This window comes from Anopheles maculipalpis, chromosome 2RL, assembly GCF_943734695.1.
Source record: "Anopheles maculipalpis chromosome 2RL, idAnoMacuDA_375_x, whole genome shotgun sequence".
NCBI lineage: Eukaryota > Metazoa > Arthropoda > Insecta > Diptera > Culicidae > Anopheles > Anopheles maculipalpis.
This window is the reverse complement of record NC_064871.1, coordinates 48,473,379-48,491,655: the sequence shown is the minus strand read 5'-3', so window position 1 is coordinate 48,491,655 and position 18,277 is coordinate 48,473,379. Positions and strand designations below refer to the sequence as shown.

Genomic DNA, 18,277 nt, shown 5'->3' with positions numbered 1-18,277 from the left:
CGACAAAAACTCATCAAATAATTGCTGAACAAAGAGGCCGTTTTAAGTAAGAGTTTTGCTAATGAATCTGAAGAATAGTGAAGAATAGTATAGTATACTAGAGCTGTTTTTCCTCACACCATAAACCACTGATTAATAAGTAAGTTTTCACAGTGTCGCATCAAATTTCACCTCAACAAACCCCAACCCCTTCCCGGAACAGTATTCCATCGGTTTCTATTGCGAGTCGAATTAAGGCACCTAAACTTGTATGAATTATACGAAAATGCACATCAACCGCATCAGCACAACTTGTGTTCCGCAATCAAGTGCTATAAATAAATTACATTCCACACACTCATGACGTGTTGCTGCTTTTGCAAAACATCTTCATACCGTTACGATCTGAAGCGGCATCTCTGGGCCTCAACCTTATAAATTGCAAAAAGAAAACCTCCCTCAAGTGCAGCACGCAAAAACTCCATTTCCGATCAATTTCCAATCAACGTACGCTGATCGATCGAGCGCAGCACAACTATTATCGGTCCATTGGCACGGGGAAACTATTTATGGTGCATGGAAGCATACGGAAAAAGGGTTTTGACGCGGAACTGCAGGCCGCAGGCAGCTTTCATACCAATACACCCGAACACTTGCCACATGCTCATGGCCACATCATGGCAACCATGTGCGTTTGCAATGAACTTTTCAATTGCAGATAATTGCTTTTAAATTAAATCGCTTTTCTCTCGCGCCAAACCAATGTCTCTACGCTCAGTTAAGACAGCCAAACGGAAGTCACATGTTCCAGTTGCTGCAGCCTTAAACTGGTATACGCTAACCTTACTCGGTGAGAACCGGATGAGAGTTGCTTTGTGACCAGTTAGCTTACTAAGGCAAATGATTGGGTTTTATTCATAGACAGACCCCAATATAGAAAGTGACTTACAAAGTATCAGTTCTTTTTACCGGAAAATAAGCTTAATCGTGACGATGAGCGCTTTAATATTTTACTCATTGAATAAGAAGAATTAATAAAATATCGTTTTTGTTTTAAATGTATAGCACTTCTCTGCATCTCATTGGTTTTATTGTTTTACTTGTTATGTTTGTAAAAACTAATTGATAAAAGATCAGCTCTTAGTGGATATTATTTCCACCGAGAAAAATGGTTGGAATCTTCCAGGACAATGTTTCAGGAGAATCGTTAAATTGTTATTGAACTTTTATTCCTCTTTTAGTGTTTGAAATTCATTACTTCCTTAGTCAACATTGTCACTGACCAATAAAACCTATCTTAAATTAAATTATTTTTTTTAATTTAAGAAATTTCTCAAGATCTTAGTGCTGAAACACCCGATGGTGCTGATGGAATTCCAAGATCACTCAGTTATTATACCTAAAAGCAGTTGATAGTATCAATATGTCTAAATGTCGATAAGTTTTAATATCAATATGTCACGACTCGTAGGAATGACACTTGATACCGGTAAGTAGGACTAATAGTAGAAAACACAAGTTTTCAAGGACACAAATTAGTCATACACTTTGATACTCTACTGATATTTCATCTGCTGACTAGTGATACTTATGAAACGGGGGTATTATTCTTCATGAATATCAAACCTATCAAACTTTAGAAAATTTTCATTACTACAATGTCTAGCATTTCTACCTAAGAATGATAGCAGTTAAAATCCATCGACTTTGTTCTACACCAATTTGAACTCAGGGCCTGTTTAAGGGAAAGAACTTCTCGCATATTTTAATATTCCCTACAGCAATGTCCTACAATGTTCATGAGTTAATCAGAGACCTCTAGGTAATCTACTCTCTTTCTAACTAATTTGATTTTCAAAGTTTACTGTCCAAATTATCCATAATAAATGTTGCACTTCAAGCAATTAATTTCTAGTTGCCTGGTTTGAAAAACAGGTCCAGGCTTATTTCCATGGTTTTTTATGTGATTGATCCGCAGCTATATAATTCACGGATATTTCACGAGCGATCTGCATTGCTTCATTTACATTTTATCAAAATTGTCATGCAAAATTTGCAATATTATTGAAACTCAGACAACCTTCCATCATCAGAAAAGCACAAAAAAAGTTTCATACAATCATCATCCAAATTACACCTGTTAAATGCTAACCGTTTCGCATTAATCAAACGGAGAAACAAACAGAGAAAAGTATGGGTTTCCCCACCTCCCGGAGCATGGCACTTCAAAGATTTTTCGTAAATAACGTAACAAGATGTAAATTTTTTTTTCTTATATTCGCATTGTAGCATTAGCATGCCTTGTTCATTTCACCAAGAGTGCATACACAACGGTCACCATTATTCCAGCACGATAAAATCTCCTTTTCTACGGACACACAGAAACGCAAAACGGCACGACGCTAAATAAACACGATTGTTCGCTTTGGCGCGTTCTGGTTTATGCTTTCTTAATGTTACGCATTTTCATGGCCAATAAATTGCACCGCCATCACCGTCACCACCGGGTACAAGATCGAACGATACACGCCCACACACACACACACACGTATACGCTTTTTGGCAAAACTGATGGACATACGACACTAACGATGCAAATAATTCTTCTGAAGGATTTTTCTTTCTTTGCTTTCTCTCCTTGGGGAGGTAGTTTTATGAACTTCAGACACACATCACGAGAGTAATTATTGCTTGCCAATAATGATCGATACAAACGCGATACACATGAGAGAACGCTTTCGTGTTGCGGGAAAAAACGGCACCATAAATAATCTTTCGCACTGAATTTCGTTTGAGGAAAACTTGTTTCACCACACCTTCACCAAAACCGATCACCGATCCATACGAGATTGAAATAACCTCCTATTCGTGGAAAAAAACAGTTCCAGTTGTGTTGCTGGCTAAGAAAAGACTGCGCGGTAAATATTTGTGCATCGCCCTGAAGCCTGAAGCATGAATAGCAATCGCAGCGAGAGAGCAGCGAACGATTGATTTGTATGGCCCGCAATATTCGAATTGGAATTATTGACATTCCCCACCCTTCCATCCTACCATTTTCTTGCTTTTCCCTGCACGTCCATTACCAGGGTCAAACAACTGGCCGTCTGATTGAAATAGGCTTCCCGCCGTCAGCTTCCACTCGATTGGCAGTGATTGGTTTGATGGTTTGATCGTGGCGGTTGAAAATTTAAATTAGCTCCACAAATCATCATGAAGTTGGATGCTCTGTTTTTTCATACGAACAGAAAAAGACTATTTGCTTCGCTGTAGCTGTGTGTGCTTGGAACAAATTGGTGATAAAATTTAATCAACACCCAAACTCTAACACCAAAATGAGTAGGGCGTATGTGTGTGATAGCCCGTATGGTTAAATGAAGTGAAACCATTTTTTCACCCTACAATCACAACGGTACGGATGGGCGACGCATCCACTTTTTCGCCATCAGCGAGATGGAAATTGGATATCCTATATCGATCGGTTATCGGAATAAATGGGATCCAAAACAACAGGCAAAAAAAACGAACACCTAACCTATATCGGATTGAGGCTTAACTACGGCAACGGTGCGTCACTTCAGGGCTATTGTTGTTCGATGTGGGGAATAAAATTGTTAGTGAAACATAAGACATGGGTAGCAAAAACAAAAAAAGACAAAAACTACATCGCTTTTTCTTACATCCGTTATTGAACCTCTCTATCCATTTTGTTGCTGAGCTCCCCAAAAATGTGGGAATCCCTTTGGATTAATCAATTATCCATCAGGTTGCTCAGTTAAGGCTAGGGCGAAGCATAATGCAAGTTAAAGGGCTCGTGAGGCTTGCTCCGCTAAAGTTCGTTAACCTACTCGGATTCGTATTCGGGGCTCCTACCATCCGCCGAACGGTGGGAATGAACCGATGAGGACAAAAAGTATCGAATTTCATGCATAAATGATAACTGGTGAGGCAAGCCATACAAAAACCAACAGGGGAATCGGCATTTTTTACCTCGCTACTGGTATTGAGTTAAGTGGGGTGTGCAAGTGGGTGTAAAGAATGTAAAATTTTCCTGTAAGTTAGATTTTTGTAAACCAGGTAAAACATATCAAAGATCAATATTTTACCTCAAAGAGGGTGGTGAGCTAAATAGGGTAAGATGAGAATACATAATTGTATAAAGCCTGATTGATGGTCGTTTATCTCCTTGTTGTAATAAATAAACTCTGCAAGGCTTGATCGGTTAAGCTACAATAAGATTAAAAAGAGCTTGAAACAATTTGGGCATTTATGGACTCAAACTTTGGAAATTTTGGGAGTTTTCTCTGTGATTGAACTGTCACTGGGATCGCTGCTCCAAATTTACCCAGATGACTCCACTTTATTCCGATAAGAGATGAAAATGTGTAACAGTTTGCAAGATTAAATCTTCTGAAAATATTCCGTTTCATTTCTTGAACAGAATGCAGAAATAACTGAAATTCTCATTTGTACTATAATAAAATTTATAATTTATCATCCTTCTTGATTTTCCTCTCATGAGTAATTATGTTATTCTATTCATGCAACATCGTGCATTCAAGAGCAGCTAAAAATTGGTACAAAATGAATTAGGAATGTATAGGCGCTGGAGCAATATTTACTCCTTTTTTATTTTGTAACGACGTGCTGGCTGTTTTAATAGGTTATGCTCTCTTTATTTTGTGGGCAATAACGGCCAAGGCATTCACAAGCGTGACCTATAATGTCGCCATGCCAAGAAAAATAAGAAGGAACCTTTAAAATGAATAAAGAATTTGTTTTTAATATTCGTTATGTACGCTAAGTTCATTAAAAATACTTTTTATATAAGATTGTTGTATTCGTTCCAAAATTTTCAAAATTAACGCGCTATCGTCGAAGAATCTATAAAAGTTTCTCACAATTTGCAAAATTATCAACGGTTTTATGTGTATGTGTGACCTTAGTTCTAGGGAAATAGGCCAATTTTATTGAATAAATAAAAAAAAATAAATCATTTCTTGCTTCCTTCATATAACATACCAGAACCTGGATCGTCTGGATGAGATTAAACTCAGATCCCGACGTAATAAAAATCGGCGCCGCTACTAATAAACTGCCTGGTTTCATGTCTATCATGTAATTAAAAACGATCAATTAATATTTTTATCTGTTCGATTATATTAATAATCATTCGACAGTCCTTTTAGCGGTTGACAAATCCTCTTGAAATGTTGACTTCCAAGGAAACGATAGTCTGACAGGCATACATTGAGTAGACGAGTGTAGATATTTCGAAATCAATATCACACGTAATGAATTTAATGCATTATTAACACACATCAGAAATCAGCAAACTGAGCTTGATACAAAATCTTGTACCATAGAGGTGTTATCATTTACTTTTCAAGTGTTGATAGACAAACCACTTGACATGCTGAAATAGTGATTACAATGGGGCATTTGCAATTGTTACATTGTAGATGTAAGAGGAATGATTGGGTGGAATTTATTATCTGTTGTTTTTTTTTTGTAATACCACGATAGGAATTTCTACTGATAGCAATTCAGGTTAGTTTTACAAGTGAGGAATATTATTGCATAGTAATATAAAATGTTATGAAACATGTTACCCGCCGTTTGACATAACATGTTTTTAACAAAAATCGTTCAAACACAACTCTTGTTGTCACACTTTCAAATCGAATCATAGAGCAAGTCATTCGTTTTTATTATTCAACTTGATTGTTCTCTTTATAAACACACAACGCGAAAGGCGCATTTCTAGCATTTTTGGTTAAAGACAAGCACGTTTTCAACGGGTAACTTGCACACCCACCAAACGTACCATCCATCTTGTGGCAACGGTTCAAATTCAACGCCACATCCGAATGCATTAAGCTTCCCTGTTTGAGGTAAAACATTTTTGCCTTCCCTTCGATCATGTGGTTGTTCACTTTCCCACCCACACCGACAGGCGAACGAGACCATTACGAACGAGAATCATCGATGCGCTTTCCATACCGGCCACGTGGTCGATCATCGGAACGAATTATGGCGTCCTGACGATTGTGAGGCAACGCACCATGAAACACCATCAGATTCGATTCCGTTGATGCTACCGTAATAATGGACGTGATTTCTTTCCGATTTGATCGATCGTGCAAACATGCTTGTCGCTGGTTGCAAGGAAGCCTGGTCCAAACCACTCACGTCCATAGACATTTGATCGCCCAAATTAATCGACATATTATGAGGATGAAGACGATAGATTGGCTCATTCTAGCTTCCGAGAAAGCGTATTTATTGGGAAGGAAGTTACAGTCACCTGTCAGTCGAAGGAATATCATCGACGTGTTGAACGTGGGATTCACTATTTTCCACAAGCTTCTATTTACTTCAGTTTGCTTATGTGCAATGAAAAAAGAAAGGAATTGGATAGGATGGTTACTCAGTAAACTAAACGTGTGGTATGAATGCATAAGAAAATATACCACAAAACTAGATTAAACATTTTATTATATATCAAGTGTAAATGTGAACAAATTGTTTTATTTGTGTATAATATTTAACCGTTAGTACTTGTTTGTAAGAGTTCTGAATTTTACTTTAATTGAACTATAATTCCATAGCCAATCATGGAAGCCAAAGTTGAACAACATTTCAACACCTCAAGATTTTTCATCATGGAACCGAGGTTAATTTTATTATAAAACTGAAACCAACACTTCAAATTAAGAACAAACCAAGAAGAAGTAAACAAAACCTGCAAAATTCATTATATAATGAATAAGAAAATTTTATAGACAAAAGAGGACGGTGTTTTTCATCGATAAAAATGAGCTATACGGTTCATGTCATTCATTAAAAAAACTCGCAATGCCCCAGAAAACAATTGATAACCAGTAGTTTTTCAAGAAGCCTTTTACAACGGTTCTTTACATACGTCATTGATAACATTAATAACATGCTCTGAAATAACTTCTTTTGAATTATTTAAAAGACCCTGGTTTAGTGAGCTTCCAAAATCACTTCAATTTCTGTACTACATTCCCTGCACTGTCAGAAGTATGAGGCGTCTCCATGATTGAACGGTAAAAGCATTCAAAAATGCATCAAACAGCTGCACAACGATCTTTTTCACTACAACAAAACTTTCCACTCTTTTGTGTTTAAAAAGTTTAAGTAATATGGAGCATACTGATGCCGGCTATGGAGGCTGTCATCCCAAACCACAACCTCAACTTTCCTTCCCTCCTCTTACCTATTTTAAGTTACATTAGCATAAGTAAGAGGATCGTCACTACGACCTCTACATTGTTGTAAACAACAATGCTGTTATTGATCAAAATATCCTGAAATGTTCTTCGTAAAACTAGTGCGACGTCCCTACATGCACTCCACTTTTTTTTTAGTAAACTAGTTTTTCAATTGTTTTAAATAAACAATTTTCATTTTAAAAAATCGGTCTTCGGAAGTCAATAAAAATGTTAAGAAAATGAATCGGGAAACATAAATAGTTCAGTTCATGCTAATAACGATCAGATGTCCCTAACACTTCATCAAGCTAGACCATTTTACTGTACTTCTTGGTGATGGAATATGTTGATAGTGACCAAACCCTTGTAGAATTTACATAATGTATTTCACCAGAGAAAATGAGTTTCGAATAAACTAGTTCTGTTCTAGAACGGATATTTCATATCCTTTGCAAAAATACAAAATGTTAAATTACAGGAAAATTGTCCCGAAACTCATGGTGAGCCATCGTAGTGTGTAAGTAATTATTCAAACCAGATGATAATGCATTTTATCCTCTTCTTTCGTCTAATTTATACAACACGTCAGTAAGCATGAACCATTGCATGAGTCGAAAGAACCAGCAGCATTACAAATCACTGCAGTGCAAGGAAAGATACATCCAATCCATCGCGTATGTTTTGTACTGACCTTTTTGCACTTCTAAGCATTCTCTGGTCTTGTTCAAAGTACGTGAAGCAAGTAGGACGAGAGAAAGAAAGAGAAAGAAATCCACCTCATACTGAACGACGGGACGTCACTCTTGCTTCCCTTGATTATAGTTTCTCTAACCTTACTTCAGGCTATTTGCCACTGATGAACTTTAAGATGCTTAAACTACTTCAGACTAGAATTTGCATACGAATGCATTTAATTAGAGAAGAAAGGTGCTAGTCTCGCCGGAGATTAACAATTTCCGGGTCGCTCTTCAGCTTCAACCGAGGCGTGTGGGGCTTTGCTATGGGTGAGTGATTCTGATAATCAATTTCCGTAAGAAATGTTCCGGTGCAGTAGGTTAATCACCACAACTTGCACGTTCCCTTCACATAGAGTGTGAGCTGTACGATCATCAGCTACTGGGCGTCTCCATTTCAAATGGTCCCTACATTACTCGGCTTAAATGCTGAATGTAAAGCAAGCATGTTGAACGTGGTTGTTTTAAATGATTGATTACGTGTGGTTATATTAAATCCGTTATAATCTGTCTTTCCATAAATTTCATGTAAAGTACAGCTCGTCAAACGATTTGAAAATGGCACCGAATGCAAAAGAGAGAAACTCTCTGATGTAACAATCCATTAATTCACCGACAATGTCGCGTTTGAATAAACTTAAAAGCAAGAGCACATACAGAGCCCGCTTATGTTGGAAACAATGATAAACGGTGACATAATCGTGCGTACAATCTATGTCATTTATCAGCCGATTGAAACTCACCGTGGTCTGTACAGTTTATTTGGAAGCCGTACATGTTCCAAGACAACGTACACACCTAAAATAATCGATAAATCCGCATCGTGATTACAGTGAGCGTTATTGGAGTTGAGTTGAAGTGCGAAAACAAGCTCAAGCGATACACCGTAACATCAGCTTGCTGTCGAAATACCTCGTTCGTCACACGGTTCGTTGGATGACAAACAACAGTCTCTGGTCCTCTTGTCTGGTTGTCCTTACCGTCTTCAATTCAATTTAAGGCCTGAAAGCATGGCAAGCATGGAACCAAATGCAATCATAAATATTGTATTTTCCATCTTTCATATGCTTTTACCTTCTTCTACACTTTTGTTTTCAATTTATCTCCATCAGTCTGCACCGATCGTTCATGTGCCAAATTTTGAACGATAACGCTTGTACAAGAGGAAACATTTTCCATCCCTCGATTTTTGCTTTGTTCATCTCGGCTCATCGTGGAATGATGCTCTCGTTTGGGCTTTTTTTTCAAATTTTGTCACCTCCACATACCGGACACAATTTCCCTACCAATCATTTACGTCATGATAAAACTTTTCCACAGCTTTCAGTATCTGACGATCCGCTTTTCCATTGCACATTGAACGCTTTTCTAGGACGGGGACCACCACACATCTTTCCTTTTTTTTCTTGCCATTCCTATACAGCCCCGGTATCAATTCTTCATTTCTATGTTGTTGATTATTTTTCTAGCCATGGTTCCGCCCTCGGGCGGATTTAACAAAAGCATACTTTCAGCCACAAACACTAGTAGCAAAACCTGCATGCATAAAACCCGGCCACCGGGTTGCGCTTCAACATCAGCGTTGACCTCATTTCTAGCGTACATTATGAGTGTCCCCGCTAAACGCCCTATTCCCATCTACCATTTGGTATGTTCCACTGGAATACGACTGAAAAAAGCAGGCTCTATTTCAGGCTTCCCCAACGTCGTCACTGGGCTAGAGGCAAAACAAATATTAAACATACAGGATCGGAAGATTGGGAACAGCATGCTGCCATGATTTCGTCTCGCTTGCATGATTGTATAGTCGTCATTTATCATTTTATCAGTCGTGCATTTGTGCACGGTATTCGAGACTCAACCCAGTACCAAATGGATGGTTCCAGGATTTGAAGCCATCCTCGGGCCGGGACTCGGGACGCTCTTGCCAAAAACCGAGGAAACATGTTTAATATTCTTAACCATTTTTTTGCCAATGTGCGCCTGTTTCTGGTGCCTTTCTGTTTCGCTTTCGTCGCTATGCTACGTCCTGCATATTAAAATATTGATCATTCATCGGTGAGCGCTCACTGGTTGTTTTAAATGATCAATTATTCGTTCCTTCTTCAAACGATTCGTTTGCAAACGAAGGTTCTGGGAAGGCAACAGTCGTTAGCGGTGTTATTAGCAAGTTTTGAAAGTTCATTTACTATGCAGAGCCTCTCAACCATGCACTGGGTTTCATTAAATAAATATTAAAGGCATCGATTGATTGCAGGATGAAAATGTAAGGCATCAGGATGGAAAGGTTTTGTGTGGTGCGACTTCGAGTTGAGAAAAGGTTGATGCCATTTTGTTTACTAGCCATTTGATTCATAAAGTAACTAAATTATAGATTTTGAAAGAATAAAATATATTGTGCACTGTGTTAGTGGTACAGCTGTGTATGATAATTGCGTCCGACAGTCCAGATGGACTTTGCCGTGGTAAAAATTGCCGTACCACTGTATTTTTTTTTATTCATAAAGAACGGCCAGGCCGTATTGCTAAGCCGTACCACTGTAATTAACATAACATTCCCAATTATCTAGTATTGAATACGTTGTACAAAACATTGGAATGTTGAGTTTAAACTGTAACAGATATTGCTTACTGTTCCCAACAGAACTTTATTATGTCTTATTTAGACTTAATACCCACACACCCCACACCCACATAGACCCACACAAACACACAAATCTACATCTATCCTTGATCTCTCTGTCCCTCTTTTTGTTTTAAAAATCTCTTATAGTTTAAAATTTTATTCACTACATCTTTATTGTTGTATGACTTTTAAGTTTGTGATAATAAAATATTCCCAAACATAACAATAAATCAAAACGAAAAATATTGCTGTAGTAAACTAGTCATACAAAAAGTAAAATATTCGAAAAACCGTTTTAAAAGTCAAAAAAATTGTCAATAATAAATTAAAATTGAATCGTCACACTCAAATATAAATGAAAAATAAATAAAACAAACTTCAATACACTTAGTTTGAACACTAACGCTCGAATTTAGCTGTTTTCTATCAGGCAAAGTATGAGCAGATATTCGATTAATATTTTACAATTGTTTATGTTTTGGTAAATGCATGAATTATAATTTTAAAATTACTAGAATCCTTAATCCTGTAGAAGTACAAAATTCTTACTTTACTACCAAATTGCATCCATTTTCCTTCAAACAATAGTAAATAATGCAAAAGAAAAGAGCAAAAAGATTTTTTTTAATTGACTGCATACGATCTTTGCAAAGACATTAAAACAATTAAACAACGCATCTTTGCTTCGTTCGACTCGATCAACTGCCAAGATTGTTTGAATGTTTTCTTTTTTTTCTTTAAATCATAAATGTCATAATGTCTAACATGACTCCACTCAATAACAAAAAATAGAAATGTGACTCCTTGCATTTTTTTTCCCTACAAGAGTTCAACCAAAACAACCATCTACACTCAATAAACCTAATTCACAGATAAGCTTCCGTAAGGGCGTTAAAACCTGGTTTTTTAAACCAAAGAATTGAGTTAAGCATCTAATGCGCAAAAACCAAACCGTTGCTTTGTGCTTTCACCAACCATCAGAGCCATTACCATCAGATCAGCTTAAACGAAACACACCGATTAGACTGATCGTAAAAGGCTTTACATCGGCACCGAGCAGAATGGTTCGCGATTGAATGTTGTGCATAAAATCTAAGAAGCTGACTCCGTGGTTCCCAAGAAACAACCCGAGAATGGAACAGGATATTGACAACGTCCTTCTTACGGACGAACAGGCAAATGTGTTCCCAAGTTCTTCTACTCCCCCCCCCCCCCCCCGCCAACACCGTGAGATACGTACATGAACGCCTTTCGACGATGGTGAACCTGCCGGCGCAGCTGCCGATGTCGTGTCGTTTGCCTTCGGTTTTTCCATCCTTCAATGATCTGGATTTCGTTTGTGGGAGTGTGTGTGTATCGGTGTGTGACTCCGGCTGTTCGAGGAGGTGAACTTCCCGTACGATTCCTGTGCCTGAGCCGTTTCTTTTATGCGTTTCTTTACCACTGAAACCGGTTCCGGTTGATTATATTATTTCATCCGGTGCGTTCTTCTGGACTAATACACAAACAACGCAAAACAATCCGATGTTTGATACTACTGACTTGTTCGTTGCTGTTTGTTACTTTCCACCCGATATGAGGTGATTTAGCCACTTTTGCACTTGTATGATAATCTCCTTCACTTGATTGCTTTAACTTCACAAACACACAGTAATATAAACTGTAAATTGGATTTTTTTTTCTATTTAATAAATGAAAACAAACATATTTGTACTAAATTAAACCCTTTCATCACCAAGATGCAATTTAATTTTGCTTATACTTTAAAACACATTTTAAAAAATTATTATTTTCGGCACACATATCACTAAAAGCAGAGATATCATCAACCCAAACTCGATGAGTTTTCCTTTGTTATCACATTGCTCGAAAACATGCCATGCACGAGGACACCACCCCAGCTTGTATCCGTTACCCGTCAAATAATACCGTTGGAATGTAGGGAAATTCAAAGGGGAAAAGAATTTCGTCCAATCATTGCCATCCCACTGGCTCACTATTGTTCTACAAGGGTGGACAAAAGCCTCCCATTTGTTTCTTTTTTCTCTCTCTTTTCGTTGTTTTTTGCCAGCACAAACGGCAATATGCAACGGACCAACTACCAAAACTACCAAATCCAATGCAATGATGAGCAAAATGGGCCCGACTGCTAGACAATACTTTTCCACTTGAAATCCCTGCAGACGGAACCAGTACTCCTCAGAGTCGTTTCCACAGTTTAATATGAGCGAACGTTCTACGTTTGTATGGTTTTGTTTTTATCTCCATTTCCTGAAACGCACTTGAAACAAACGGCAGTGATTCTTAGGACACTGGTAAATGGCGTCGTTATAGAACGGACCGCGAAACTAATGCCACCTAGTAGGGTTGAGCATCGAAGGTAAACTGAAATACGCCATCGCGTACTACCATCGATAAGCGCCCCTAAGCGTGGGACTCAGCTCAGCGTTACGGTAGCGTGAGCAAAAGGGCCACCAAGGGTGATGGACTTTATCACTCGTCACTGGAACTCTTGATGAAACGCGACGTGAGTGGAAGGCTGCACGAAGGTTGGGAAAATGGGAGTTTTGGTGAGCGGCCGGGTGGTTTGGTATGGTTTCCTAAATACGTCATACATTTCCCGACCCGTTTATCTGGTTCTCTACACGAAAGCATCGACATACACACCAACGAACACAACTCTGTGTCGTACAATAACATTGTTGCACGGAGAAGAAAAAAAATGGCGCGAGTGTTTGAGTGCCCGACGTGCTCTAACCATGCTCGCTTTGTTTGTTGTGATTCCCTTATTCCGACTTGATGGAAAGGGAAAACTTTCCAAGCGTGAGTGAAAATAAAATACAAACCCCAAATGTGTATTCCACGGTTAGAACATGATGGTAGATACAGCGGGACTCCACACTCAACCGTACTGTGAGCTCCTGCAGGCACTCAAGCGGGATAGGAAAAAAAGCCATAAAATGGAAAATCTCTGAGCATCCGGGAGAAAATGCTCCACTCACTCTCTCAGCTTCCCAAGAAGAGAAAATGGCTTTCCTGAAGGAATAATCAGGAACAACAACCAGGTTTCCTTGCGCGCGCTTTTCCTCCTACCAGCGTCGTGGAAAAACATGCTCGAAAACCAACCCCCCCTGCACAGCATAGAATTGCGTCGTTCGTTAACCTTTTGCCACGGTACCCTACCGAAAGGACGTAGCCCGGAAAGTGAAGATGCTGCGAAATGTGAATCGACCGGTGGATGGTTTGTGTAAAACCGAGCGCAAATGTAACCTCGTACGAACGCGCAGGATGCATCCCCGATGATGTCGGTTTGTGGTTAAAAGGTATTTTGATTTCTTTTTTTGCTCTTATGTACTTTGCTCCCTTTCTTGCTTTTACCTTCTGAAGAATTTCGGGTTGAATGTGAATCTTCAAGGTGGTCAAACCATTATCAGCATTCTAGGATGGGGACCAACGTTTTGTGGGGCCTCTTTTGCACCATGTAACGTAATATGATAAAGAGTTGATGATGATAAGTTGGTGAATCGGAGGGCAAAAAATGAAAACAGCAAAAACCGCGGTGATTGATAGATTGTGGCTTTCACATGCTAAAATCAGGTATTTGCGTTTTGGAAGAGGATTCCTTACAGTCTGAAGTAATCAACCAACATTTAATAAGCACCATTATTGCTTAAACTAAGTTAATGCATACCTCTTCTGTTATTCTTTCAAGTGAATAAACTATTGAAGAAAAATTGAATCTAGTGTTTGAAAGTGAAAAAGCTAAGTGGACTCAAGCAAAGAACTTTAATTGTCGCACAGAATACTGGACAAAACCGTAATACCAATCAGACTTATTACATGCGAAATGATTAGTTTAATCAACGAGTGCATCCACTAAAAACCGCTTTGTAAAAAGCCATTGGAATTGTGTTGTTGTGTTTGTTTACGAGGCCCTTTAAACCGTATTATCTTTGTGATTTACAGTTTCGAGAAAACAACGTTAAACTATGGAAAATATTTATAGATGAAAGTTTCTAAATGTCTTCCTCCAAGTTCTCACTCAGACTATATTGTTCTCTTTCAATAAGCAATTATACCGTCTTTAACCGAACCGTCTTTAAAGAATAAATAGATATATTCTTCCTCTATTCCTGTTAGTTTACTTATTAGAAAAACTAAAAAGAGATTGCATTACACTTTACCATACTTCATTGTCCACCACATTGAGCATAAATTATTATATTATTTTACTATTGAAATGTATACTAATTTCAATCACAAAAATACCAATCTCAAAGGCTTGTGATAAATAACACTTTTCTGAGTCCGATTATTATTAATTTTAGATTAAATGTTTGCAAATTACGGACAACAATCTGTTCGCAACAAAACGAAAATCGACCTCATTGCCTCATTTTGAATCTGTCCAGTGTACCTCAAGCAAAAGTTCAAAAGTATGCATAGTGTTTAAAAGCTCGTTAATGAAAATTTCCATCTAAATACGCCGAGATCAGTATCCTCCATGACCGAGTTTTCCACTCCCAGCTATGTTTAGATGACTTTATTATGATATCAAAACACAACCCGCCATAGTGGCAGCACTCGTTTCTTCCGTTCGTAAGAATTTTCTCCATGGTAAGGACAGGCTGTTCTTTATGAAAATATGATACGAAACATAAAGTTTTCACTCAAACTACCTATATACCAGCAGAAGTGTGCCCTGTTGCGCTTAAAGCGCAAGCAGAATTGCTATTTATGTACAAACTCACTGCCCGCTCCTAAACTCACTTTGGTAAACGGAGCGTCCTAAACCATAATGCAAACTGCATTGCTGTCCTTACAGTTTTCCACACCAACTAAACGTACCATCGCATCCCTGCACAGCATAGCGTCCGTGCACCTGTTCTGCTGGGCTGGTGTATGGATCAGAGATATCAAATTATCAAACCCTACCCTGAGGAGCACGGTTCCCGTTTTTCGTCTAATCTCTGCATAGGAAAGTAAAAACCTTACCTGCCATATGCACTTTACGGTCTGCTAAAGGTCTGCCTGAGTTGCAGTTGCAAGGTACACCCACTTCTTCCACCACCGTGTTTTCCTAGGCAAAGGGATGGGTTTACACGAGCATTCAGTCTGGCTAATGTTGGCCTTTCGCTGACTGAGGTGCTGCATGTGTCCGATCTACCGAACTTACGTGTGTTTCTTCTTCCCTGCTCAACTATGAGCCGGCTGAAGCCGAAGAACTAGTAAGTAGCATGTTTCACCCCCACTCTCTCTCTCTCTCTCTCTCTCTCTCTCTCTCTCTCTCTCACGCTCTCTTTCTCTTTAAAACCATTCCTTGGAACTATCGCTCGGCTTCCTTTCACTCCTGTAGAACTTATTTCTAATCTCATGAATTATGAACGTAGCTCCTAAGGTGACACCCGAACGCGTCTCCACAGTACTTGAACATTCCACGTGCACATTCCTCGGTCCACAGTCGTTTCCACAAACTGGTTAAATGGAACGGATGGTAATGTCAACCTTGTCTTCCACCTTGGAATGCTTCAAACACGGTTAACAATTCATGCAATCTTGCAATCCCGGATGCAGGGCACGGTGTAAACAGGCTAGAGGGCACTATGGCCAGCAGCGGAAGGCTCACTTACGGGCTCATGACTAACCCGTCAGGTGGGTTCGGATAATAAGGCAACCGTTCCTATGGCACCGGTGATACCAGACACCCATCCAAAGGATGCCTTGCAAGCTCAACCCCCCAGTACAATGACGTCAGTGTGTAAGGTCCTGCAAAGGATCTGAGCGAAGAAAATGAGAGAAACGGCACATCTCCTTCTCGAAAGGACCGTTGGGAAAAAGCTTTACAACTTTGCATAGTGGTGCCCACAATACGGGGCGCTTGTCGGCTGAATGATACTGATCATCTCGCAACCCCTTAACACCGGGTCCTGAGTGTGATCCATAAGATCTCGCTAGCTATTCTTAAAGGTGTGTGGAGATGTGAATACAAGTGAACCACTTTCACTCCGTGTATGTGGCTTGTTTCGAGGCAATTTGTGTTACGCTTCGGTAAGATGGTAAGGTGAAAAGCTTTCCGTTATCATGCAGGACAATTGTAAGGGGAATAATCTTGGCTGGTTCTAGTATGGCTGTTTGATTGTATGACAATGCATAAGAGAAACGAAATTATGACATTACGATGCCACAACGGATTTGAATTATGGTTTTGTTGAATGACAATTATCTAAGGTTGAACAGAAGCTTTTCATTTCGACAACTCAATGTTGCTCAATGTGTTGAAACAATTTGAACTGGCTCTTTAAAACAATGCCTTAAAGGCTTTCCTACCTTTGGAAGGAGTGATAATAATAGGAAATTTTTTGAACAAATCTTCACTCTATAAAAAATTGTTTTCTGGTGTTATTGGAGCATCCAACCGAAAATCATTATCTGGCACAACAATTAGCTTGAATCCTTTGTTTAGAATTTATCGATCACTACTGTCCACTAACCGTCACACACACACTTTAGCTCTAAAATATGTCAAATCTCCCACGAGTATGCGGGCTGTCATTATTTTCTACTGACGCCAAGCCCCACACTAATGAAAATCAAGGATTAAGGAATCGCTAAACGACTTTCACAAACAAGTAAAGCATAAAAGGTTCTTCAGGGGTTTTCAATTGACAGCCAACATTTGAAACTTGAGTTGGGTTTGATAGTGTACCTTAATTATTGCACTCGTACACCGAACAATTACTATACTTTGATGACTTTTTTCTTACACTTGCTCTACCCTGATTATGATTCTCTTTTGCCATTTATGTCCTCTTTGACTTTGGACAACCTCAACCTCAATACTGACTTTCTTTAGCTTTGGCTCAGTTATATAGCCACTCCCTGCGTACGAGGAAGACAGTCTTATTGTGTGAAGACTAGCTAATGACTTTCATGAAGTTTAGCTGTAGGTCTTAACGCTTTTATTTCATTTGGCAAATGTTTTTCTTTGATCACACCCAAGATCACAATTAAAAAATAGTTAACCCATTTTTGAAAGTATGCCCATTTGCAGTACTGTATCTTGTATGGTTTAGTTTAACAGAATAATCCTAAAGTTTTAGTTGATATCAACATCAAACCTGTTTTCCTATTTTAATCGTTTTTATTTATTTATTATTAAGTATGACGGCACGTCGCCGTGTTGTCAACACCGTGTGTGATGACTGAAATAGTGGACGTTATTTACAAAGTATTTACTTATTGTGTTAAAACATCAGCTTTTTAATTGGATCTCATGTTTAGGTTCCCAAAAGAGTAACTTTTGGAAAAAAAAATATTTTCAGATTAAAAAGAATACACCAAAAACCACTTCATACAATCATAAGCCTATCCTTTGAAAAACCTTCCTTCGGCCAAACAGAAGAAAAACAAACCCTCCTATCTTCTTCCGCCTGCTGCACGCTGCCAATACGCACCGCCACTCTTCATCGACAACCACGCCACGCAGCGGAACCAATTCGTCTCACATTCGCTAAAAATAATTAACCCATCAAAGTGTGCGAAAGAGTGCACGAACGATCGCACCGTCGTCCTCGCCGTCGTCAGCGCCATCATCATCATCATCGAAGCCATGGACCCCTGGTCCCGTATCAACAGCTCGGGTGCGGGAGCTGTAAAATGTAGCCGAACGATATCGCTCAGCAGTTTTCACATTCGTAAGCAAA

The 18,277-nt window shown here is 38.9% G+C and overlaps 2 protein-coding genes across 3 annotated transcripts in view; both read right to left on the bottom strand.

Annotated features, from left to right (window-relative positions):
* The window catches only part of LOC126557325 (another transcription unit protein), an 81,713-nt gene that overhangs the window by 26,531 nt on the left and 36,905 nt on the right, over positions 1 to 18,277 (bottom strand). The window lies entirely within an intron of this gene.
* The window catches only part of LOC126558366 (uncharacterized protein ZK1073.1), a 33,522-nt gene that overhangs the window by 10,418 nt on the left and 4,827 nt on the right, over positions 1 to 18,277 (bottom strand). The window contains exon 1 of one of the 2 annotated variants that reach the window (XM_050214367.1): positions 11,815 to 11,891. The exons of the other annotated variant lie outside the window; for it this stretch is intronic. Within the exon in view, the coding sequence (XP_050070324.1) occupies positions 11,815 to 11,889 (75 nt within the window). The 5' untranslated portion in view covers positions 11,890 to 11,891. Of the gene's footprint in view, positions 1 to 11,814; positions 11,892 to 18,277 lie in introns of those variants that run through there. 2 annotated transcript variants of the gene reach the window in all.